Here is a 25,022-nt window from a genome sequence, read left to right as displayed (position 1 = left end):
TGAGATGTCTCAAAAAAAGAAAACCTAACCCTGTGGATAAGGACCCCACGAGTCGTGTCACTGCACTCCAGCCTGGGTGACAGAGTGAGACTGTCTCAAAAAAAAAAAAAAAAAACTAACCCTGTGGATAAGGACCCCACGAGTCCCACGGCCAAAGATGCTCGACCTGAGTGAAGTTGGGATTTTGTCAAATCGGACAAATGTACGTGGAGAGCCAGCCCAGAACATAACTGGCCTGTTTTTAAAAATGTCAAGGTCAGTAATGACAAAGAAGGGCTGATGAACTGTCCCAGATTCAGATGACTAAAAACGCAGGACAACAGCATGCCAAACTCCATCCTGGGCTGGAGCCCCAGCAGGCGACAAAGCACTGCACTGGGCGATACTGGGACAAATGGCAAAAATGGTATGTGGGCCGGGCACAGTGGTGCACGCCTGTAACACCAGCACTTTGAGAGGCCGAGGTGGGTGGATCATTTGAGCCTAGGAGTTTGAGACCAGCCTGGGCAACACAGCAAGACCCCATCTCCATAAAAAATAAAAAGCTAGCTGGGCATGGTAACGCAGGCCTATAGTTCCAGTTACTTGGAAGACTAAGGTGGGAGGATCACCTGAGCTCAGGAGTTTGAGACCAGCCTGGGTAACATGGTGAAACCCCATTTCTAGAAACACACAAAAAAATTAGCAGGGCGTGGTGGCACGTGCCTGTAGTCCCAGCCACTCAGGAGGCTGAGGTGGGAGGATCACTTGAGCCTGGGAGGTCGAGGCTGCAGTGAGCTATGACTGTGCCACTGTACTCCGGCCTGGGTGGCACAGGGAGTCCCTATCTCAAACAACAACAACAACAAAGAGGTACGTGGACTGCACATGAGCTAATCATATGGGATCATCGTTAATGTTCCTAAATTTAATAACAGACTGTGATTATGTAAAATATCCTCCACCCCATTTTTGGGTGTCCTGGGGTAGGTGTGAATAAAATATCTTTATTCTTGCATATGATGAAGCGAGAAAAAAAAAATCCTTATTCTTAGGAAATGCATGTTGTGGTATTAAGAAAAAGGGTACTATATATATATATATACACACACACATATATAAAATCGCACTCTCAGATAACATACATATATAGAGAAAACGCTAAACATGGCAGAGCACTAAAAATGAACAAATCTGGGCAGAGGACATGCAGGAGTTATTTGGACTCATCTTGCAACATTTTTGGAGGCGTGCAACTTTTTCAAAACGTAAAATTTTAATAACAAATTAGGGCTGGGCACAGTGGCTCTCGCCTGTAGTCCCAGCACTTTGGGAGGCCAAGGCAGGAGGATCACTTGAGGTCAGGAGTTCAAGGCCAGCCTGGCCAACATGGTGAAACCCCATCTCTACTAAAAATACAAAAATTAGCCGGGCATGATAGCGCACCCTTGTAATCCCAGCTACTCGGGAGGCTGAGGCAAGAGAATCGCTTGAACCCAGGAAGTGGAGGTTACAGTGAGCTGAGATCACGCCACTGCACTCCAGTCTGGATGACAGAGAGAGACTCCATCTCAAAATAAAAAAAAGAAAAAAAACTTAGTTACTATAAAACTCATACCAAAGACACACACACACACACACACACACACACACACACACAGCCTATCTTTCCTGTATGTAAACACTAACCTTTAGAAAATAATAAGAAAAAAAGATCCTATTCATATTCCCAAAACCCAGGATTCAACCTGACAAGAAACACAGGCGGTTCGATGTGGAGAGAAATTGGTAATAAAAGGTGCTGATGAACCCAGGTAAACGCACTGATGTGGAAGGGTAGAAGTCTGTGGCCTAAGGCAGGGGTGTGCAGACGGGCCACCAGGCATGGCCAGAAGGAAATAACACAGGCTCTGGGGTCCACATGGTCTCCAGCTCAGCTCAGCAGCCACAGACAGCACTTAACAAATGTGCCTGGTGTGTTCCAATAAAACTTTATTTACAAACACAGGCAGCTGGCAGGGTCTGGCCCACAGGCTGCAGCTGGCTACCCTGATCTGAAAAGTTGGCCGTGAATACCGGCTAGCTGTTCAGTGGGCCACTGTCATCTTCTTCCTGAGCACGTTGCCTTCCCTTGGAGTGGCCGGAGACTGAGCTCTGGGCACTGGCTTGAGTGGAAGTGAGATCTGCTACTTCTGGGCCTGGCCTCCCCTGAGCCTCCCTCTTTTCCTCCAGATGCAGACAGCACTGCAGCAGGTGCAGCCATGCCCAGGCCGCCGGACTCCAGACAGTGCCAGCCTGGGTCCCTGAATCACACCTTAAGGGAGGCATTTTCTTTTTTTTGCTTATTGAGACAGTCTCGCTCTGTCGCCCAGGCTGGAGTGCGGTGGCAGGATGATCTCGGCTCACTGCAACCTCCGCCTCCCGGGTTCAAGGGATTCTCCTGCCTCCGTCTCCCACGTAGCTGGGACTACAGGAGCACACCACCATGCCTGGCTAATTTTTGTATTTTTAGTAGAGATGGGGTTTCACCATGTTGGCCAGGCTGGTCTCGAACTCCTGGCCTCAAGTGATCCACCCACCTCAGCCTCCCAAAGTGTTAGGATTACAGGCGTGAGCCACAGCACCTGGCCCGAAGGAGGCATTTTCTGCCCACCATTCAGAAACATCTACTGTGGACTTTCCATAGGCAAGGTTTTGGGGTTTATCTATTAGAAGGGCTAGCAGGTTATAGCAGATGACACCTGGAAGTGTGTCTTCACTGGCACTGGGCGAGGCACTGAGAACAAAATGCCTCCCGACAGAACCAGCCCCTGCCCACGAGGGACTCGCAGCTTCTGGGAGACGGAGACACCCGGTATTCACACCAACGCTGAATGACCACCTCGCAAGTCCCACCAGCTCAAAGCACGAGTACTCCGAGGGCTTATTAAGCAAAGGCTACCTGGTACAACCGTGTGACGGGTAGACGACAGACATGTCACGCGCACACACCTGCTTATCAAGGAAATTACAAATCTGCAAGGACATGAGCAAAATACTAATATTTATGAGCTCACCTGTAATCCACCCACAGCCAATACACACAGTAAATCCAAGCTAGACAGAGCCTCGGCGATTTATTTCCCCTACATCAGCAAGCTTGTCCCTCTTCTTTATTATCCATCAGAATCTCCTAGATGATTTGCGTCTTTCCTTTGGCTTCAAGAAGGAGAGTTAAGACAGGGACAAATGGAAGCCTCCCCTCCTAATGTATGTCAGGGGTCAGACTCAGCACAAGATTCTTTTTTTTTTTTTTTTTTTTGAGACAGAGTCTTGCTCTGTCGCCCAGCCTGGAGTGCAGTGGTGCATCCTTAGCTCACTACAGCCTCCACCTCCTGGGTTCAAGAGATTCTCCTGCCTCAGGTTCCTAAGTAGCTGGGATTGCAGGTGCACGCCACCACACCCAGCTAATTTTTGTGGGAAATTTTTTTTTTTTTTTGAGACGGAGTTTCGCTCTTGTTGCCCAGACTGGAGTGCAATGGCGCCATCTCGGCTCACCGCAATCTCTCCCTCCTGGATTCAAGCAATTCTCCTGCCTCAGCCTCCCAAGTAGCTGGGATTACAGGCATGCGCCACCACACCCGGCTAATTTTGTATTTTTAGTAGAGACGGGGTTTCTCCATGTTGGTCAGGCTGGTCTCGAACTCCCGACCTCAGGTGATCCTCCCACATTGGCCTCCCAAAGTGCTGGGATTACAGGCGTGAGCCACCACGCCTGGCTAATTTTTGTATTTTTAGTAGAGACGGGGCTTCGCCATGTTGGCCAGGGTGGTGTCGAACTCCTGACCTGTGATCCTCTCACCCTGGCCTCCCAAAGTGCTGTGATTACAGGCATGAGCCACCGCGCCCCGCCTTGAGCCACATTTCAAACACTCAACAGCCACACATGCCTAGCGGTGGCCATGTTGGACAGCACAGATATAAAACATTTCTACCACCACAGAAAGTTCTACACTCGCCATGGCATCCCTGATTGGCCAATCCAAAGGTAGGCAGGCCTGTAAAATCTGTCCACACCACAATTTACGGAGAAAAAGAGAATTGCAAAGGAAGCTGGATATTCTAGCAAAATCTTCTTGCAGGTTAGGAACCAAATTAGGGCTGCAAGTGTTCCCTGGTTAATATGGACTCCAACCCGAGGGAGGTGGGTGTTCTTAAGGGAAAGATGTTTTCATCAAGCAGCGATGAATCACTGTTCCCAATGCCAGGGCTGTACGGCCAAGCAGACAGAATGGCTCCATCCCAAGGGCAGAGGTAGCGGACACAAACTTTGCAGTTCTCCTTCTTCTGGAGCCTCATGGCTAAGGCCGGCCTGTTCTGTTGTCTGGCAGTATCAGCTATCATTTTAAACATTCTTTCAAAGCCAGCTCCAAAGAGTTACTAAGTTTACAAATCATTTTTCATTGACTAAGTTCCAGCCACAGCTTCTTGGTAAGGCGCAGGAGGTTCCCTAATTTCATCAGTAAACTGTATCCAAGTCACAGGATGGGAGGGTGTATTTCTGGGAAGGTTTTCTATAGACGACTAATCCCACCCGGGGCGGCTTGGGCATTTATCCGGGCGTCAGTCCCTTTGGCTCCTGGGTTTGGGGAATGAGACGGTCTCTGCTGACAGACGCCCTGCAGCTCCCTGCTACTAACTGACCCCTGTGGACTCCCAGTCACCAGGTGAGACCCACACGGGCCATCCTACAGACAAGGCTGGCACAAAGCTCCAAATCTAGGCTATGATACTATTTTTGGGTTCCATATGCTGCCCCCAACAAAAACAAAAATAAAGACCAAGCCCCAGAATCCATTTGTGAGAGAGGGCACTGTTGGGGTCTGTGGGCGGGGCTGGGAGGAGCCTCTATCACAACTGTAGGTCTGGAAAAACAGTAATGACCTTTCCCCCTCGTGATACAAATCACAAGAAGCAAAGCTTTTTCACAACAGGCAGAAGATTGCTTTTATTCTCTGTGTACTGCTGATTTGCTGTGATTTATAGTGAGAAGGGAAAGAGAGAGAAATTTCCTCCAAGAGTTCCTATCAGACTGGGGAGGGAGAAAATGAATTTTTATGTTTATCCAAAGTGGCATAGTTTTTCAGAAAGTCTGCTTATTTTGATGTAAATGTTCCAAAGTAAAAAATAAAATAAAACAAAAAAAAAACCTAGAAAAGTTTCATGAAAAATCCCACACAACAATGTCTCCATACAAACACATTCTGGCTGGGCGCGTGGCTCAGGCCTATAATCCCAACATTTTGGGAAGCCCAGGTGGGAGGATCATGTGAGCCCAGGAGTTCAAGACCAGCCTGGGCAACATAGTGAGACACTGGTCTCTATAAAAAATAATAAAAAGAAAATTAGCCAGGCATGGAAGTAGGCACTGTAGTATCAGCTACTCAGAAGGCTGAGGCAGGAGGATCGTTTGAGCCCAAGAATTAGAGGCTACAGTGAGCTGTGATCATGCCACTGTACTCCAGCCTGGGCAACAACCCCTTGTCTCTACAGAAAAATAACTTTTGTTATTTTATTAAAGAGATTATTTGAAGCCAGATGAGGTGGCTCACACCTGAGCACACTGGGAGGCAGAGGCTAGAGGATCACTTGAGCCTAGGAGTTCGAGGCCAGCCTGGGCAACAGAACAAGACCGTCTCAAAATCAAACAAACAAACAAACAAAAAACCAAGACAAATTCTGTTACTGACTTTACTCCAGGACTCACCTGGGACACCCCAACCCTGTCCCACCTCCCCCATCACTCTGCTGTTCTCCAGGGGAAGGGACACCCACATCCGTGGCTGAAAGGCCAAGGGCACCATCAGAGAGCGGCTTGGGCGACAGAGGCCCCCAGGGAAAATAATGGCAGTAACTAACAGGATGAATCGTGCCACTCTAAATCATCAAAAAATTACTGTACATTTAAAAAAATATACTAACTGTAGCCAAGTCATATCACAACATGCTAATAAGGCCAATGACTAAATTATATAACTTTATTTCTATAAAAATATGCTTTTGCTGTGAACCTAAAACTGCTCTATAAAAAGTCCATTTAAAATATGCTGTGTCACTCAACTTTTAAAACAGCTTTAAAAATTAACTGACTACAAAAAGCCTGTTCCTATAAAAGATTTCTGTTTTTAAAAACAGAGTTTATTGGGTTCGAAGGGATCAAGTTTAACTATCAGCTGAACCTCAGGATAAAACAGACTTTGTTTTGTATAATTAACATTAGAAGATCTGCATAACTCAATCAATATTCTTGCCAATGGCCAATGTATGATGTTACAAAATCACACAGGGGTGGCAAAGGACTCATTCAAAATGAAAGAGCAATAGGTTTTAATGTAACACAGTATAAAACATCTACGGATATTATAGCAGAGGATGACTTAAGGATATTATAGCAGAGGATGACTTAAGGCCAGGAGTTTGAGACCAGTCAGGGAAACGCGGCAAGACCCCATCTCAACCAAAAATAAATAAATAAATAAAAGAAATTAGCTGGTCTGGTGGTGCTCACCTGTGGTCCCAGCTACTTGGGAGGCTGAGGCAGGAGGACTGCTTGAGCCCAGGAGGTCAAGGCTGCAGTGAGCTATGATTGCACCACTGCACTCTAGCCTGGGTGACAGAGCAAGATGCTGTCTCAAAAAAATAAATAAATAAAAAGAAACTACCCAGCCGGGCGCGGTGGCTCAAGCCTGTAATCCCAGCACTTTGGGTGGCTGAGGCAGGCGGATCACCTGAGGTCAGAAGGATGACCTGAGGTCAGGAGTTCGAGACCAGCTGGCTTACATGATGAAACCCTGTCTCTACTAAAAATACAAAATTAGCTGGGCATGGTGGCACATGCCTGTTTATCCCAGCTACTCGGGAGGCTGAGGCAGGAGAATTGCTTGAACCCAGGAGGCGGATGTTGCAGTGAGCTGAGATCGTGCCACTGCCCCTCCAGCCTGGGCAACAGAGCAAAACTCCGTCTCCAAACAAAACAACAAAAAAAGAAACTACCCCTTGTCAGGTTTTAGTGAGGTCTCAAGGAACATCCACAATATCTGAAAAGGCTACAAAAATACTCCCTTTTCCAACTACGTATCTGCAGGAGGCTGGCTTTTCTCCATGTACTTCAGCCTGAACACGCATCACAGCCGACTAAAAGCGGAGGCAGCCATGGATTCCAGCTGTCTTCTATTAAGCCAGACATTACAGAGTTCTACCAAAAAACTCTTATTCTTTTCTTGGGGTGGGGGTATATAGTTTTTTTTTCATAAAAATATTTTTGAAATAGAGTTATTATTACCATTTTTGAGTAGATAAATAAATATGTATATTTTAATTTCTAATACGGTCAGTGTCAACAGATATAGCTCATATAAACCAAAGCTCTTTGGGGTCCCCAGTAATGTGTAGGAGTATAAGAGTATAAAAGGGCCTTGAGACTAAAACAAATCTGGGAATTGCTGGTATAAGCAGAGAATGTCCAGCAGCCATTCTGCCCAAAGAGAACCATGCCCTTTGACACTTAGGGGAACAGGTTAGAGGACAGCTTCATAATAACAGGGTCTCTGCTGAGGGGCAGGGCCTCTCACCCTGGGTACATGGGAGCCACTGAGGTTTCTGGGCAGAGAGGCAACATGATCAGAGCTCAGCGTCCTCTGAGGAAACAGATGGAAGACAGTTCACCCCTTTCCCAGCAAGGTTAAATGCAGTACTGAGGGCAGACGAGATTCTTCTTAATCAAATCATGTATAACGGCCTGGGCCGGGCGTGGTGGCTCATGCCTGAAATCCCAGCACTTTGGGAGGCCAAGGTGGGTAGATCATTTGAGGTCAAGAGTTCAAGACCAGCCTGGCCAACATAGTAAAACCCCCGTCTCCACTAAAAATACAAAAATTAGCTGGGCGTGGTGGCAGGCACCTGTAACTCCAGCTACTCGGGAGGCTGGGGCAGGAGAATCACCTGAACCCAGGAGGCGGAGGCTGCAGTGAGCTGAGATTGCACCACTGCACTCCAGCCTGGGAGACAGAGGGAGGCTCTCTGTATGTCTATTGATCAGTTTGTCTACTTCCTGAAAAGTATTCTTAGGAGAGAAAAGCTACGCTTTGCGAGCAGTTCATGATTTAATGATGAAACTGTTATGTTTAAGTAAAGCAAAACATGCCCAAACTCATCTTCACAGCATCCGAGGAAAACATACATCATCAACACTGTAGAAATGGGTCAGGTGAGGCGAGTTCTTGAACCCTGGTTCCTCCGATTCCTGGCAGCACGCCGCACGCCTTCCTGGTTACGCACACTCTGTTTTTTACCCTTTTTAATTACCCGGCAACATTTTACCAGGAAACTAGAAACTCGTGAAAAGTAATAGTCGCAATGAAAATTAAGTACAAGATCGCCCAACAAGTCACGATGCAGGGGCCTATTTCCAGGAAATCAAACTAAAAGCATTTTATATAATCCTCTCATTTTAATATGAAATGCTTTAAATGTAGGGTAATTATGGAAATGAGGCATTGCTGCAATTTGAGTTGTCATTAATTTAGCAAGTTTATCCTCTGACATTCACAAGATGCAAAAACAGCAAATCGTAAATTACTCTATCTCCAAATCAAATGCTTTAGTCTCATTTCAGCACATAATTTTAAACATAGCTGCGTCTTTTTCAAAAGTACTAAATATGAACACCACTACATCCTACACTTTTAGCACCCACAAACCCTTTTTCTCCATCAGTATGACAAAGGCTTTCATGCAAATATTCTAAATTCAGTTCAATAATACTACACGACAACACCCTCCTCATAGACTGACTTTTAAAATTCTATGTAAGTTTTCTTAAATGGGCGGCAAGCCCAAAAAATTCAGCATACACCAAATACTAGAAAGTGGCTCATATTTTTAACATCGACCCAATGTACTTGCTACTTGCCCACAAAGCTTTTTAAAGTAACTTTAACCAGTTGACAGTCTAACTTGGAACAAATTTATGTGATACACAAAAACTGCCAACTAGCAAAACACTAAGAATAAAGCCTTTATTTGGAGATGCCGCATTTCATTTCTTGGCTATCAAGATACAACCGGACTGAAACTAAAGCTTCACCCCGTTCCGCGAAGCGGCTCCCCCTCCAACCTCTGCAGCAGTGATTGTTCTCCCCAGCTCCGGTTCAAAACCATCACCCAACGGGAACGTTCCTTCCTTCAGCAGATCCTGCACCTGGATCTGCTCCTCTCCAGTCCTGGGGCCACCAGGTCTCAGGAGTCGGACCTGATGCCCGTCTTTGTCTCCTCTGTGGCTTCCTTCACTAACAGACCAACCCTCCCTAATCACAGCTCTTCCCTTCGCCTTTGGCACTGCAGGCTGATCCTTCACGTGGAGAAGCAAGACAGCACCACCTGAGTTTTCACGTCTACTCGCTGGAAAGAGACTGATCTGACACCCTTTCTTGTCCCAAGTGCAAAGCACAGCTCAGCACATACGCCCACTCCTGCACCAGCCAAGCGTGACCCACCCAGGCGCTGGGTCACCTAAGGGGACTGGGTGAGGGCAGTGACAAGGATGGGAAAACCCCAGGAGAAGAGGAATGCCGTCACCGTCCTTGATGCCATGTAGTTGGGCATTCGACTTCCCCAGGTCTGGGGCACTTTTCCCATTAATTTCAAGATAATGTCACATCAATCTGTAACTAATTTTATGATGGTTATACAATGTATAACTAATTGTATAACTAATTCCATATTCTTCAAGTGACTAGTTGGAAATAGCCATGAGAAACTGGCTTCCGTATGTTTTACTTATTAATTATTTTTCAGGTCAGACAGGTAACGTGCGACGTCGTTAACAAGGTTCCAGGGTGGCACATCTCACTCGCTGCATGAAAACACCCAATTGTCATGCTCATGAACAACAAAAGGATCTCCGGATGTTTTTATAGGGGCTAAAACGTTTATGTAGTAAAATGCTTTGCTGGTTACAATTACTTTTTCTGCTGGCACATATGCAGAGGCTGTGATCCATAACACCTGCCACTCACAATACGCCTCTCAGCAGGTGGAGCATGGCAACCCAGCCACGTATCCGATGCTGGCAGCCAAAATGAACCACAAAAAAGTACAGGTGGCCGGGTGCAGTGGCTCACATCTGCAATCCCAGCACTCTGGGAGGCTGAGGTGGGCGGATCACCCGAGGTCAGGAGTTCAAGACTGGCCTGGGCAACACGGCGAAACCCCCTCTCTACTAAAAATACAAAAATTAGCCAGGCGTGGGGGTGGATGCCTGTAATCCCAGCTACTTGGGAGGCTGAGGCAGGAGAATTGCTTGAACCTGGGAGGCAGGGGGTTGCAATGAGCCAAGATGGTGCCACTGCACTCCAGCCTGGGTGACAAGAGTGAAACTCCATCTCAAAAAAAAAAAAAAAAGTGCAGGTGAGAACAAATTAAGGGATCCAACGCAATGACCACCAAAAGCTGCTAATGTTACAAATTGGGGGGGACACCCAGACATTTTCACCTCTGCGTGCACCACCACCTAGAAGGCAGTTCTGGCAAAAAAGCAAAACAAAACACTTGAGTCTGATGGAATCCCCGGGTCTAGTAACCAGTTTACAGGAATGACAAGGGGGAGGGACATAGTGAATGCATGGTGGCAGAATCCAATCTGTAAAGGCAGGTGTGGGGAACTACACAGGACAAATGACTCCATGAGAAAAAAGCAGAGGGTGCCGGGCGTGGGGGCTGCAATCTCAACACTTTGAGAGGCTGAGGCGGGCAGATCACTGGAGACAGGACTTCGAGACCAGCCTGGCCAACATGGTGAAACCATATCTCTACTAAAAATTAGCCAGGTGTGGTGGCGAGCGCCTGTAATCCCAGCTACTTGGGAGGCTGAGGCAGGCGGAATCGCTTGAACCTGGGAGGTTGCAGTGAGCCAAGATAGTGCCACTGCACTCCAGCCTGGGCGACAGAGCGAGACTCCGTCTCAAAAAAAATAAAAATAAAAAAAAGAAAAGAAAAAACAACCATGCTGACAGTAAGAGAAACCTACGCACTGATTATTTGAGGACAGTAAGAAATTATTATTCATTTTTTAGGTGTGATAATGACACTGTGGTTTTTTTTTTTTTTTAAGAATTCTTATCTTCTAGAAATTTTGGTTGAAATATTTATAGACAAAGTAAGATGACATCTGTGATTTGCTTCTAAAGAACTGGGGCGAGGGGGAAAGGTGAATGAGGGTGAAGATAAAACAAGCCTGGCCACAAGATGATAGCTGCTGAAGCCGGCCGCAGCCATGTGGAAGCTTGTTACTCTGTGTCTATGTTTGAAATTGTCCATGATAAAAAGTATGTATTTAAAAAAGCAGCTGGGCATGGTGGCTCATGCCTGTAATCCCAACACTTTAGGAGGCCAAGGTGGGAGGATCGTTTGAGAGCAGGAGTTCCAGACTAACCTGGGCAACATGGTGAGACCCTGTCTCTACAAAATTAAAAAATAATTTTAAAAAGTAACCACATTCACTTCAGAAAACATGGAAAACACAGAAAAGTATAAAGAAAAAGACACCCATATGAATCTTACCACTCAAAGTTACCACAAACAGAAGTCTTGTTCTCATTGTGATTATTCAAGCCACCCACATTTACTATAAAAATACTGGGCGAAAAGCCTTTAGAGAAAGAGGGAAGAGCAAGTATGGGATACGCACAGGGTCTCAGGTTCATGAGGAAAACAAATATTTTGAATTTTGAATTGGGTAAATGAAATTCAAAATTAAGTGGCATCAAGAATTCAGTTGGGGCCGGGCGTAGTAGCTCACGCCTGTCATCCTAGCACTTTTGAGAGGCCAAGGCGGGTGGATCACCTGAGGTCAGGAGTTCCAGACCAGCCTGGCCAACGTGGTGAAACCCCGTCTCTCCTAGAAATACAAAAATTAGCCGGGCGTGGTGACGTGCGCCTGTAATCCCAGCTACTCAGGTGGCTGAGGCAGGAGAATCGCTTGAACCTGGGAGGCGGAGGTTTCAGTGAGCTGAGATCACACCCCTGCACTCCAGCCTGGGCAACAGAGTGAGACTCCGTTGCAAAAAAACAAAAACGAAAACGAAAACAAACAAACCAAGAATTCAGTTGGATACATTAACTATGTAAAAAGGAAAAAAAAGGCCGGGCGTGGTGGCTCACGCCTGTAATCCCAGCACTTTGGAAGGCCGAGGCGGGTGGATCATGAGGTCAGGAGATCGAGACCATCCTGGCTAACACGGTGAAACCCCGTCTCTACTAAAAATACAAAAAATTAGCTGGGCATGCTGGCAGGTGCCCGTAGTCCCAGGTACTCGGGAGGCTGAGGCAGGAGAATGGTGTGAACCCGGGAGGCGGAGCTTGCGGTGAGCCAAGTTCGCGCCACTGCACTCCAGCCTGGGTGACAGAGCAAGACTCTGTCTCAAAAAAAAAAAAAAAAAAAGAAAAAAAATTAAGTGGCATCAAGAATGACAGCACACACACACATGTGCACACACACACCTCACCCCCCTCCCCATAACCGAAGGCTGTCTGAATTCCCCCCCGTGACAGGCTCATGGTCCTTTTAGGACACCAGACTAAATCGATGATGCCGTTTTTCTCCTACAGAAGCTGCAAATTCATGTACTCATTAATTTGTTCACTCAACAAACAGAACCCAGTTGTTGCATACCTAATAGGAGCCAGTGCCTGCACTAGGTCTCTGGTGAAAGATCATAAATTCTCGGCCCCAGCCACAGGGAGCTTATGGTCTAGAAGAAACGCTATCACGGAGACCCGGGCAGTTCCTCCAAGTCAACACCAAGCAAAGCTGAATCAGAATCCACACACACTCCCCCTGTGCCTGGGAGCTCTGGCGAGATGCTTACCCACCAGGCGTAGTGTCACCCAGTAGAGCAAGATCAGCTCTAAGCTGGGTCACAAGTCTTTTTTTTCCCCCACCAATAATTAAAAATATTGAAGATTTGGAATTACATACTTCCAGTAACAAATAGGGGTTGAATTCTGGCATCCTTCCTGAGTGGGAGCTCTACTGGAAGTGTGTGTGGCATGTACCTGTCCCAAGGTGAAGAGGGTGGCCCCGGACAACATAGCTTTGGAAAATGGTGTGGGCACCAACACAACATAGACCTCCCACCAAATCCAAGCACGTCCAAGGCAATCACATTCCAACACAGCAAGAGAATCTGTAGTTTACAGTAAAGAAATTCACAATTTCCAGTAGCAGTGGCAATACCAGGTATCAAAGCCGGAGAGAAAACAGACACAGTAATTCCTGACATTCGGTGATGAATTTCCCATTCAGGGTGACAAAAACTTACGCATCTAACTTCCTTGCGCTGAAATCCTTAAAATTTCTTAATGACTTTCAACATAATAGGCTTAAGAATCGTTTTTTGGGTTTTTTTTCATTTTGTTTTTTATTGAGATGGAGTCTTGCTCTGTTGCCCAGGCTGGAGTGCAGTGGCGTGATCTCAGCTCACTGCAACCTCCACCTCCCGGGTTCAAGCGATTCTTCTGTCTCAGCCTCCCAAGTAGCTGGGACTACAGGCGTGATCTACCACGCCCAGCTAATTTTTGTATTTTTAGTAGAAACAGGGTTTTGCCACATTGGCCAGGGTGGTCTTGAACTCCTGAACTCAAGTGATCCACCCGCCTTGGCCTCCCAAAGTGCTGAGATTACAGGCGTGAGCCTGTAGTCCAGGCTTAAGAATCTTTACCTAACCAAATGTAGTCCAGGCTTAAGAATCTTTACCTAACCAAAAAAGTTTATGACAGCCTGTTCTACATATGTGACTACTTAGGTGTTAAGTTTTCTAAAATTTAAAAAAAAAAAAAAAAAAAAGTGAGGCCGGGCGCAGGGGCTCACGCCTGTACGCCTGTAATCCCAGCACTTTGGGAAGCTAAGGCAGGCAGATCACGAGGTCAGGAGATCGAGACCATCTTGGCTAACACGGTGAAACCCCATCTCTACTAAAAATACAAAGAATTAGCTGGGCGTGGTGTTGTGCGCCTGTAGTCCCAGCCACTCAGGAGGCTGAGGCAGGAGAATCTCTTGAACCCGGGAGGTAGAGTTTGCAGCGAGCCACTGCACTCCAGTCTGGACAACAGAGCGAGACTCCATGACAGAAAAAAAAAAAAAAAAAAAAAGCAAATAGCTCTTTTCTAGGAGGGTGGACATGGACATCCACTTAATGTTTTTCCTTCTGCACATTTGCTTTGTTCTTGTAAATTTTACATTGCTGCCTACATAGATATTGCTCACATGTGCAGGTGAAGTCAAATAAAAACAGACAGGCGCAGTGGGCCAAGCACTTCACGCACATCTAATGCACCAAGTCAGCGGGCGGGCATCTGTGTAGCCTGACAGCTCCACCACGATGCCTGGTAATGCACCCACTGAGAACACGAGCTCCCTGGAGCATAAATGTGCAAGGACTGTATACACCGATAACATTTCATAAATAACAGGCTTGCTACTGGCCTATTCGTAGACGATCTGAGGTTGAAATTTTTTCCCCTTGAGTTAGAAAAAAAAAATACCGTGAAAGCCTCCTTCAAGATTCACTAAAGCTGGGTCTGACTCAGGAGTGTACCTGTTTCCACGGCAGGGGCAGGAAACCTGAAAACAAGACTTTAATGGAAGTACTTAGTGAACCTGAGTTATATAAAGGTGCGTCTGTAAAGCAGGCCTCTAAGGGGGGCCTGGGGAGCCTACCTGTCATTTTCTTACTGGAGGGGAGAGTGGCCAGGAAATGCATTTAATGGCCCCAAACGGAGAGAGTGTATTGGTTATGGAAGAGAGAGAACACACTAATATCTGAGGCAAAGAACAAATTTGTTATCTCCTGAGTTCTGATTTTACCAAAATGCACACCTTTCAGCACTGTTAGAAAAAGGTACACTTCCCCTCTCACGCCCCAAGAGGGAGTGAGTCATTGTTGATGTTGCATTTTAAATTATTCAATGCGATATTTGTAACCAAACATGCCAAGACTAAAAAAGGGGAGAAGTTTACAGACACAAACTTTGGGCCCTGGGAATTACCCCAGCAAAAATTCCCCAGACGCAAGGCGTTTATAAAAGGGAGTAATTAGACAGACAACCCTGAACAAGAACCACATTGAAGAAATATAAACACTGGTGATGAGTTAGAGGCAATCACTAAATAGAAAAAGAAAGTGGCTCCAGAGGAAATGAGTAATTAAACAGGCTTTCTCCTGATCAACAGACCTTGAGGTCCGGGGCAGAGCAGAGGGTGCGGAGGGCAGTGGAGCTGGAAAGGAGGGAACCGGAATGGGCGGGAGGTGACCACGGGATGCTACGAAAAGGCACCGACAGGCCTGGGCAGCCGTCCAGGCCCAGCTGGGTCTCTCTGCCCTGGCGACCTCGGGCCCGGGGGAATCTAATTTGATCTTGGGGTCCCGCTAGTGTTCCATCCAAGGAACACTAGTTGGGGAGGTAAACTGAGGCACAGGCTTCCTGTCCTCGCCCCTCCCCGCCAGGCCTCTGCTCCTTCAGCACAGCCCACACTCCTAGGGACCTCGCACTTCCCGGAGCAACACCCTCCCACTGTCCTGGGTGAGTGTGTTGGGGTCCCCCAGGACCCAGACTGGATGGGGTGGGGGTGGCCCAAGGGTCCAGACCAGACAGGGTCAGGGGTGGCCACTGGGGTCCAGGACGGCAGGGATCAGGCACTGGGGTGACTTGAGGCCCTGGCTGGTGGGGGTCGGGGGTGGTCCTGAGAACCAGGTCAGGCTGGGGTGACCCTGGAGTCCAAGCTGGTGGGGGTCCAGGGTGACCTGGAAGGGTTGAGGGTGATCCCCAGGCCCAGGCAGCAGGGACTGGGGTCAGGGTGACCTCAGTAACCCAGCTGGGTGGAGCTGGGGTGGGAGTGGCCCTGCGAGCCCAGGCTTGTGGGGTTAGTGGTCAGGGGTGACTCCGGGGGCCCTAGGAAGTGGGGGTCGCGGTTGACCTTGCGTGTTTAGGCAGGGTAGGGACGTAGATGACCCCAGGGATCCAGGCCAGTGGGAGTTCAGAATGACCCCGGAGTCCAGGCCGATGGGAGCTGGGGCGCAGCAGGGATCTGGGTCAGGGGTCTAAGAGGCCCAGCCAGATGGGCTTGGGGTATGGGTGGCTCCAGGAGCCCAGGCCGGTGGGAGATGAGGTCAGGGGTGACCCCAGGAGCCGCAAGGTGTGGGTCAGGGTTGACCCCAGAGTCCAGGCCGGTGGGGGTCGGGAGCGACGGGGTATCCAGACCGGGGAAAGTGGAGGAGATCCTCAGGCTGGAGCCTCCAGAATCGGGGTCGGGGTGACCCTAGGGACCCAGGAGGCGGGGGTCGGGGTTGACCCCGGAGTCCAGGCCGGTCGGGAGTTACCGGGGGTGGGCCGGGGGGTGGGGGTCGAGGCCGAGGAAGCTGGAGGGGGATCCCCAGGCCCGGGCCTCAGAGATCGAGGTCGTGGGCGAGCCCCGGGTGCGGGCGGCGGGGGTCGCGGGGCCACTCACTGCTTGGGCAGCTGCAGGGCGGGCGCGCCGCGTCTCTGGAAGGCCCCGTCCACGAAGACGCCGTTCTTGCCGAGGCAGCGCAGGTAGAAGTGCGGCTCCTGGAAGCTGAGCTGCAGGTGGCGCCGCGAGATGAAGCTGGACAGGCCCATGCTCAAGTCCACCGAGCCCTGCGACGAGTTGCGGCCGATGGTGACGCTGGGCTGGCGCATGAGGAACTCGAACTCGCGGCCCTCCAGCCGCGCCAGCGCCGGCCCCGGGCTCTGCCGTACCGAGGCGGCCGCCGCGGCCACCAGGGCCGGCGCCGCGCCCGCGACCGCGGAGTCCCCGGATACCCCGGAGGAGCCCCCGGAGGAGCCCGCGCCCGCGATCGCGCCCGGAGGCAGCGGCGGTGGCGGCGGCGGCGGCGGCCCGGGCGGAGGCTGGGGCTGCGCGGGGGCCGGCGGGGGTGCGGCCGCGGGGAAGGCGGCGGCGGCGGCTGCGGCGCACAGCACTGGGCTGCAGGGCGCCGAGCGCAGCGCGAGCAGGGCGCGGGCGCCGCTGTCCTCGCCGACTTCGGCCATGTTCGCGCGGCTCCGAGCGGCCTCCGGCGGCGGCGGCTGCAGCGGCGGCGCGGGGGGCGGGGAGGTCGGGGCGCTGGGCGGGCGCGGAAACCCGGGCCAGATCGCGCCGGCGCGGAGCGGAGCCTCCCAGCCCACCGTGCGCCTCGCCTCGCCCGCCCGCCCGCCGGTCCCGCCCAGCGCAGCCCACGTGGCGCGCGCCAGCGGGGGGCTGGGGGCGAGGCCTCTGCCGGGAGGGCCGGCGGGCCCCCAGTAGAGCTGGGCCCGGCGCACCTCGTCCCCTCCCCGCGGGGCTGCAGGCGGCGGGCGCCCTTTCCTCCATCCGGGGGGAAGAGGGGACCCCTGAAATGCCCAGCCGGAAAGTTTTGAGCCTGGGTCATTGGAGAAAGGGACGGATGACCTCAGCAGTCTCCCCGCCCCAGACACTCCAGGCCCCCAACCCTAAAGTGTAAGATAGACAGAAGATAAAATATATGTGTATTATATACAATACATATGTTTATATTCTAACCTCGCTCTGTCGCCCAGGCTGCAGTGCGGTGGCAAAATCATAGCTCACTGCAGCTTCCACCTCCTGTGCCCAAGTCACCCTCCTGCCTCTGCCTCACAAGTGCCACCACGCCCAGCTAATTTTTTTACTTCTTATAGAGACAGGGTCTTGCTATGTTGGCCAGGCTAGTCTCAAACTCCTGGTCTCAAGTGATCTATCTATCTCGACCTCCCAAAGCACTGGGATTACCCGTGTGAGCCACAGTGCCAGGCCTGATCATTCTTAAGCCCTCAGATTAAAGGTCATCATACTCTACTGTAACTGAAGACCACTTGAGATCCATCCCTGAATCCCTGATCCATCCTTCCTTCCTTCTTTCCTTCCTTCCCTTCCTTCCCTTCATTCCTTCCCTTCCCTTCATTCCTTCCTTCCCTCCCTTCTTTCCTTCCTTCCTTCCTTCCCTCCCTCCCTTCCTTCCTCCCTCCCTTTCCTTCCTTCCTTCCCTCCCTCCCTTCCTTCCTCCCTCCCTTTCCTTCCTTCCTTCCCTCCCTCCCTTCCTTCCTCCCTCCCTTTCCTTCCTTCCTTCCCTCCCTCCCTTCCTTCCTCCCTCCCTTTCCTTCCTTCCTTTCCTTTCCTTTCCTTCCTTCCCTCCCTTCTTTCCTTCCTTCCTTCCTTCCCTTCCTCCCTCCCTTCCCTTCCTTCCTTTCCTTTCCTTCCTTTCCTTCCTTCCTTTCCTTTCCTTCCTTTCCTTCCTTCCTTCCTTTCCTTCCTTCCCTCCCTCCCTTCCTTCCTCCCTCCCTTTCCTTCCTCCCTCCCTTTCCTTCCTCCCTCCCTTTCCTTCCTTCCTTTCCTTTCCTTCCTTCCTTCCTCCTTTCCTTCCTTCCTTTCCTTTCCTTCCTTCCTTTCTTTCTTCCCTTCCTTCCTTCCTTCTTTTTTTTTTTTTTTTGAGACGGAGTTTCGCTCTTGTTGCCCAGGGTGTAGTGCAATGGCGCGATCTCGACTCAACGCAACCTCCACCCCCTGGATTCAAGCAATTCTCCTGCCTCAGCCTCCCAAGTAGCTGGGATTACAGTCATGTACCACCAGGCCCGGCTCATTTTGTATTTTTTTAGTAGAGACGGGGTTTCTCCGTGTTGGTCAGACTAGTCCTGAACACCCGACCTCAGGTGATCTGCCCGCCTCAGCCTCCCAAAGTCCTGGGATTACAGGCGGGAGCCACCGTGCCCAGCCGCCTGCCTGCCTGCCTGCCTGCCTGCCTGCCTGCCTGCCTGCCTTCCTTCCTTCCTTCCTTCCTTCCTTCCTTCCTTCCTTCCTTCCTTCCTTCCTTCCTTTCTTCCTTCCTTTCTTTCCCTCCCTCCCTCCCTTTCTTCCTTCTCTCTCTTTCTTGTCTTTTTCTTTTGAGACAGGGTCTCACTCTGTCACCCAGGCTGGAGTGCAGTGGTACAATAATAGCTCACTGCAGCCTCAACCTTCAGGGCTCAGGTGATTTTCCCACCTCACCCTCCCAAGTAGCTGGGACTATGAGCCACCATGCCCGACTAATTTTTAATTTTTTTTTTTTTTAAGGCAGAGTCTTAATCTGTCACCCAGGCTGGAGTGTAATGGTGCAGTCTCGGCTCACTGCAACCGATTGTCCTGCCTCAGCCTCCCAAGTCGCTGGGATTACAGGCATCTGCCACCACACCCAGCTAATTTTTGTATTTTTAGTAGAGACGGGGTTTCAACCATGTTGGTGAAGCTGGTCTCAAACTCCTGACCTCAGGTGATCCACCTGCCTCGACCTCCTAAAGTGCTGGGGCTGCAGGCGGGAGCCGCCTCACCTGGCCTTTTCCAATTTTTTTATAGAGACAGGGTCTCATTATATTGCCCAAGTTGGTGTTCAACTTTGGGGCTCAAGCAATCTGCCACCTCAGCCTCCCCAAATGCTGGGTTACAGGCGTGAGCCACCACGCCCAGCCTATCTCTCTTTCTTTCTGGAGCCCTTCACTCATTCAATATGCTAGATCCAGCTAAGACAGATCTGAGAGAATGCCCCAGAGAGAAATCTTAGCTGAAAACAGGGAGTGGCAAACGTGGGCATCATTGGGATCCCTTTGGGACTTCAGTAGCCTGGTCCTCCATTGCCAGTTCAGGTTCCCCTAAAAAGGCGGTGCAGTTTCCACATTTCCCTCATTTACGAATTATTAAGGGTGGGAAAGGAGACACAGTTCCCTCCCTAGTGGAGCTTATAGTTGAGGGGGAGATGCAGACATAAATCAAAGACACATCCTAGAAAAAGTAAAATCAAGTCACAGCTGTGATACATCCGGTGAGGGACTGGTGCATGGTGACGTGCAAGTGTAAACGAGAGACTGGGCCTGTCTAAGGCAGGAGCTTCCCTGACCTGCACACCCACGCTCCAGTCTGGGGCTGAAATAGGTATTAATCTCATCTCTCAGCCTTGAATATGTGCATGCAGAGATAAGTGTTTGGGAGGCAAGGAAAGCTTTTTTTTTTTTTTTTTTTTTGAGACAGAGTCTTGCTCTGTTGCCAAGCTGGAGTGCAGTGGTGCGATCTCGGCTCACTGCAACCTCTGCCTCCAGGGTTCAAGCAATCCTCCTGCCTCAGCCTCCCAAGTAACTGGTACTACAGGTGTGCGCCACCATGCCCAGGTAATTTTTGTATTTTTAGTAGAGATGGGGTTTCACCAGGTTGGCCAGGGTTGTCTCGATCTCTTGACCTCATGATCCGCCTGCCTCGGACTCCCAAAGTGCTGGGGTTACAGGCGTGAGCCACCGTGACCGGCCAAGGAACGCATTTTTAGCAGGAGCAGTAACTTGAGTACCTGCTTGATTGAGGTGAGGGGGATGGTAAACAGAGTCAGGGGGCTCCTCCTTGAGGTCTAAGGGATGCCTGATTAGGGAAGTGGTGTGAGACTGTGAGGGTAGTGCCCCTGCCAGGGAACTGTGCGTGATACAGAAGGAAGTATGGGCCGTGGAGGGGTAGGCAGGTGGTCACTGCGTGTGGAACCGAGTGGCCATGTTCAGCTGAACCAGGAGGGAAGAAGGGCTGAGGTGGGTCCTGTACGATCTGGGGCTGGTCCTGTAGGATCTGGGGCTGATCCGAGAGCAATGGGAAGCCACTGAGGGGCTTTACGTGCAAGACAGCAGGCACACCGACATGCAGTATCTGAAATGCAATCACTCTAGCGGCCATGGGGATCCTGAACTGGAAATAGGTCAGAGTGATGGCGGAGGTTGCTCAGGAAGCTGGAGACCAGCGAGAGAGGTGAAAGGAGAGAGGTGCAGAGAAGCAGAGGGATGCAGGAGATACTGATTTCCTGCAAAGGCATTTACACATACTGTTGGTGGGAATGGAAGACAGGGCAGCCTCTGTGGGAAACAGCATGGAGGGCCCTCAAAAAGTTAAAACGAGGCCGGGCCCAGTGGCTCTCACCTGTAATCCCAGCACTTTGAGAGGCTCAGATGGGTGATCACCTGAGGTTAGGAGTTTCAGACCAGCCTGGCCAACACGGCGAAACCCTGTCACTACCAAAAATACAAAAAAATGAGCCAGGCGTGGTGGTGTGCACCTGTCCCAGCCGCTCGGGAGGCTAAGGCATGAGGATTGCTTGAACCTGGAAGGCAGAGGTTGCAGTGAGCCGAGATCATGCCATTGCACTCCAGCCTGGGTGACAGAGCGAAGCTCTGTCTCAATAAATAAACGAATAAATAAATAAATAAATAAATAAACTAGAGTTCCCATAAGATGCAATGCAGACTTCCACTTCTGGGTTTATACCCCCAAAGAATTGCAAGCAGGGTCTTCAAGAGATACTTGCATGCTCTGTTCACAGCAGCATTATTTATTCACGAGAGCCAGAAGGTGGAAGCAATCCAAGTGTGCGTTTACCCCTGTGGTACCACATACAGTGGGGTATGATTCAGACTTGAAAAGGAAGGAAACTCTAACATACGTGACATGGGAAGTGATGAGCTTTGAGGACATTATGCTCAGTGTAATAAGCTGGTCACAGAAAGACAAATGTGATGTGATTCCACTTCTATGGGGTCCCTTGGGCAGTAAGATTCATAGAGACAGAGGGTAGAATGCTGGGTGCCGAGGACTGGGAGAGGGGAGACCGGGAGTTACTGTGGAATAGGGACAGAGTTTCTGTTGGGCAAGATGAGAACATTGTGGAGGTGGCTGATGGTGTTGATTGCACAGCACTGGGAATGTGCTTCATGCCACTGATCTGTGCACTTGAAAATGGTTCCGACGGCCGGGCGCGGTGGCACATGCCTGTAATCCCAGCACTTTGAGAGGCCGAGGCAGGCAGATCACTTGAGCTCAAGAGTTTGAGACTAGCCTGACCAACATGGTGAAACCCCATCCCTACTAAAATACAAAAATTAGCCGGGCGTGGTGGTGTGCGCCTGTAATCTCAGCTACTCAGGAGGCTGAGGCAGGAGAATCACTTGAACCCAGGAAGCAGAGGTTTTAGTAAGCCAAGATTGCGCCACTGTACTCCGGCCTTGGAGACAGAGTGAGACTCGGTCTCAAAAAAAAAAAAATACGGTTAAGACGTTAAATGTTATGTTATGTGTATTTTACCACAATTGTAAAGAGAGAGATTTACATACAACCTCCTCATACGGTCTCTTCCTTTGGACTCATTGAGATGACTTCTGACTTTTTAATGACAGATTTATTTAATGACAAGAGGCATGTATGTACTTCCAGGCACCATAAGCCTAACAATATTAAATGTAAATAATTGTAGGCTGGGCGTGGTGGCTCATGCCTGTAATCCCAGCACTTTGAGAGGCCGAGGCAGGTGGATCACCTGAGGTCAGAAATTTGAGATCAGCCTGGCCAACAGGGTGAAACCGCGTCTCTACTAAAATATAAAAATTAGTCGGGCATGGTGGTTGGCACCTGTAATCTCAGCTACTCAGGAGGCTGAGGCAGGAGAATCACTTGAACCTAGGAAGCAGAGGTTGTAGTGAGCTGAGATTGCGCCACTGCACTCCAGCCTAGGCAACACAGCCAGACTCCATCTCAAAAAAAAAAAATTGTAGACTAGGCGAGGCGGCCCATGCCTGTAATCCCAGCACTTTGGGAGGCCGAGGTGGATAGATCATTTGAAGTCGGGAGTTTGACACCAGCCTGAGCAACACAGTGAAACCCTGTCTCTACAAAAAAATACAAAAAATTAGCCAGGTGTGGTGGCGCATGACTGTAATCCCAGCTACTTACGGGACAGAGGCTGGAGGATCACTTGAGCTCCGGAGGTCGAGGCTGCGGTGAGCAAGATCACCATACCACTGCACTCCAGCCTGGGGGACAGAATGAGACCCTGTCTCAAAAAAAAAAAAAAAAAGAAAAAAGAAAAGAAAAGAAAGAGGCTGGGCATGGTGGCTCAGGCCTGTAATCCCAGCACTTTGGGAGGGTGAGGGGGGACAGATCACGAGGTCAGGAGATCAAGACCAGCCTGACCAACATGGTGAAACCCTGTCTCTACTAAAATACAAAAAAATTAGCCAGGCATGGTGCCGTGCACCTGTAGTCCTAGCTACTTGGGAGGCTGAGGCAGGAGAATCCCTTGAACCGGGGAGGCAGAGGTTGCAGTGAGGTGAGATCGTGCCACTGCACTCCAGCCTGGCGACAGAGCAAGACTCCGTCTCAAAAAAAGAAAGGAAGAAAGAAAGAATTGTGCACAAACTGACAAACCTAGATGATGTTTTCCCCAAGGAGCAAAACACTGTACAATAATACTGCAAGGAGTTCATGAGGCCAACTCCCTGTGACCTTGGCAAGTCCAGGCATGGGTTTAATCATTTGCCATTCCTTTTTCCTTACGCAGTCAGTCATTGGATATATTGGTAGCTTCCACAGGGAAGGTTTAAAAAGGACCAGTAAAAAGGCATTGACCAACCAAGATGTTAGAAACTGAATTCTTCTCACTCTCTCCAGGTCCAGAGGGCATGTGAAAGCTGTCTCACAAAGCATGCCCTCAAAAAAAGAAGCATAGCTGGCCCGGTGGCTCACACCAGTACTTTGGGAGGCTGAGGCAGGAGGATTGCTTGAGTCCGTGAGTTGGAGACCAGCCTGGGCAACATAGCGAGACCCCCCCATCTCTACAAAAAAATACAAAAATTGGCCAAGCATGGTGGCGCACACCTGTAGTCCTAGCTACTCAAGAGGCTGAGCCTGGGAGGTCAAGGCTGCAGTGAGCTATGATCACACCACTGCATTCCAGCCTGGGTGACAGAATGAGATTCTGTCTCAAAACAAAAACAAAGCAAAAAAAGAAAAGTAAAAAGGTTGCAGCCTGGCGTGGTGGCTCACGCCTGTAATCCCAGCACTTTGGGAGGCTGAGGAGGGTGGATTACCTGAGGTCAGAAGTTTGAGACCAGCCTGGCCAACATGGTGAGACCCCATCTCTACTAAAATACAAAATTAGTCAGGCGTGGTGGCATGCGTCTGTAATCCCAGCTACTCAGGAGGCAAGGCTGGAGAATCACTTGAACCCAGGAAGTGGAGGTTGCAGTGAACTGAGATTGTGCCATTGCACTCCAGCCTGGGTGACAGAGTAAGACTCCATTAAAAAAAAAAAAAAGTTGCAAAGGAAGAGTGAGTTAACCTTTTCAGGCTCCACCATACCCAGGCTCTTACCTTAGCAGAAGCCTGTGAAGCTGGTAGCAGAAACGAGAAGGAACAAAATTAACTCCAAGGCCGTAAGCCATCCACAAGACCACTACACGAAGTTAAGGCTGTGTGAAAGAGGGAGTTTATTTAATTTTATTGTTAAAGAGGCAATAAAATATCTAGAGAAACAGTCCATTAAAAAATTGGCAAATCCAGCCTGGCCAACATAGTGAAACCCCATCTCTACAACAATACAAAAATTAGCTGGGTGTGGTGGCGCATGCCTGTAGTCCCAGCTCCTCAGGGGACTGAGGTGGGGGGATTGCTTGAGCCTGGGAGGTCGAGGCTTCAGTGAGCCATGATTGTGCCACTGTACTCCAGCCTGAGCAACAAGAGCGAGACCCTGCCTCTAAAAATACATTAATTAATTTAAAAATTAGGCAAAAGATGTGAACAGATACTTCTCCAAAGAAGGTATATGGGACCAGGCACGGTGGCTCACGCCTGCACTCTGGGAGGCTGAGATGGGCGGATCACCTGAGATCGGGAGTTTGACACCAGCCTAGCCGACATGGTGAAACCCCATCTCTACTAAAAATACACACACACACAGATTAGCTGGGCATGGTGGCAGGCCCCTGTAGTCCCAGCTACTCAGGAGGCTGAGGCAGGAGAATCGCTGGAACCCAGGAGGCGGAGGTTGTGGTGAGCCGAGATCGTGCCACTGCACTCCAGCCTGGGCAACAGAACAAGACTCTGTCTCAAAAAAAAAAAAAAAAAAAAGTATGGGTGACAAGCAAGCATACGAAAAGATGATCAATGT

At 49.8% G+C, this 25,022-nt stretch overlaps 1 protein-coding gene, 1 long non-coding RNA gene and 1 other non-coding gene across 5 annotated transcripts in view; 1 reads left to right on the top strand and 2 right to left on the bottom strand.

The window, feature by feature from the left end:
- FOXK1 (forkhead box K1) overlaps positions 1 to 25,022 on the bottom strand; it is a 120,726-nt gene that overhangs the window by 63,444 nt on the left and 32,260 nt on the right. Inside the window, exon 1 of one of the 3 annotated variants that reach the window (XM_003318280.6) lies at positions 16,523 to 17,104. The exons of the other annotated variants lie outside the window; for them this stretch is intronic. Within the exon in view, the coding sequence (XP_003318328.3) occupies positions 16,523 to 17,082 (560 nt within the window). The 5' untranslated portion in view covers positions 17,083 to 17,104. Of the gene's footprint in view, positions 1 to 16,522; positions 17,105 to 25,022 lie in introns of those variants that run through there. 3 annotated transcript variants of the gene reach the window in all.
- Positions 9,813 to 9,917, bottom strand: LOC112209940 (small nucleolar RNA U13). The gene has a single exon (XR_002944924.1). It is a non-coding gene; the product is annotated as a small nucleolar RNA U13 (small nucleolar RNA).
- LOC107975685 (uncharacterized) overlaps positions 15,332 to 25,022 on the top strand; it is a 38,928-nt gene continuing 29,237 nt past the window's right edge. Inside the window, exon 1 of the long non-coding RNA XR_001719056.4 lies at positions 15,332 to 15,597. This is a non-coding gene — a long non-coding RNA (uncharacterized LOC107975685). The remainder of the gene's footprint in view (positions 15,598 to 25,022) is intronic.

The sequence above is a fragment of the Pan troglodytes genome, chromosome 6 (assembly GCF_028858775.2).
Source record: "Pan troglodytes isolate AG18354 chromosome 6, NHGRI_mPanTro3-v2.0_pri, whole genome shotgun sequence".
In the NCBI taxonomy this organism is placed as follows: Eukaryota; Metazoa; Chordata; class Mammalia; order Primates; family Hominidae; genus Pan; species Pan troglodytes.
The sequence above is the reverse complement of the archived record's forward strand: the minus strand, read 5'-3'. Positions and strand labels throughout refer to the sequence as shown.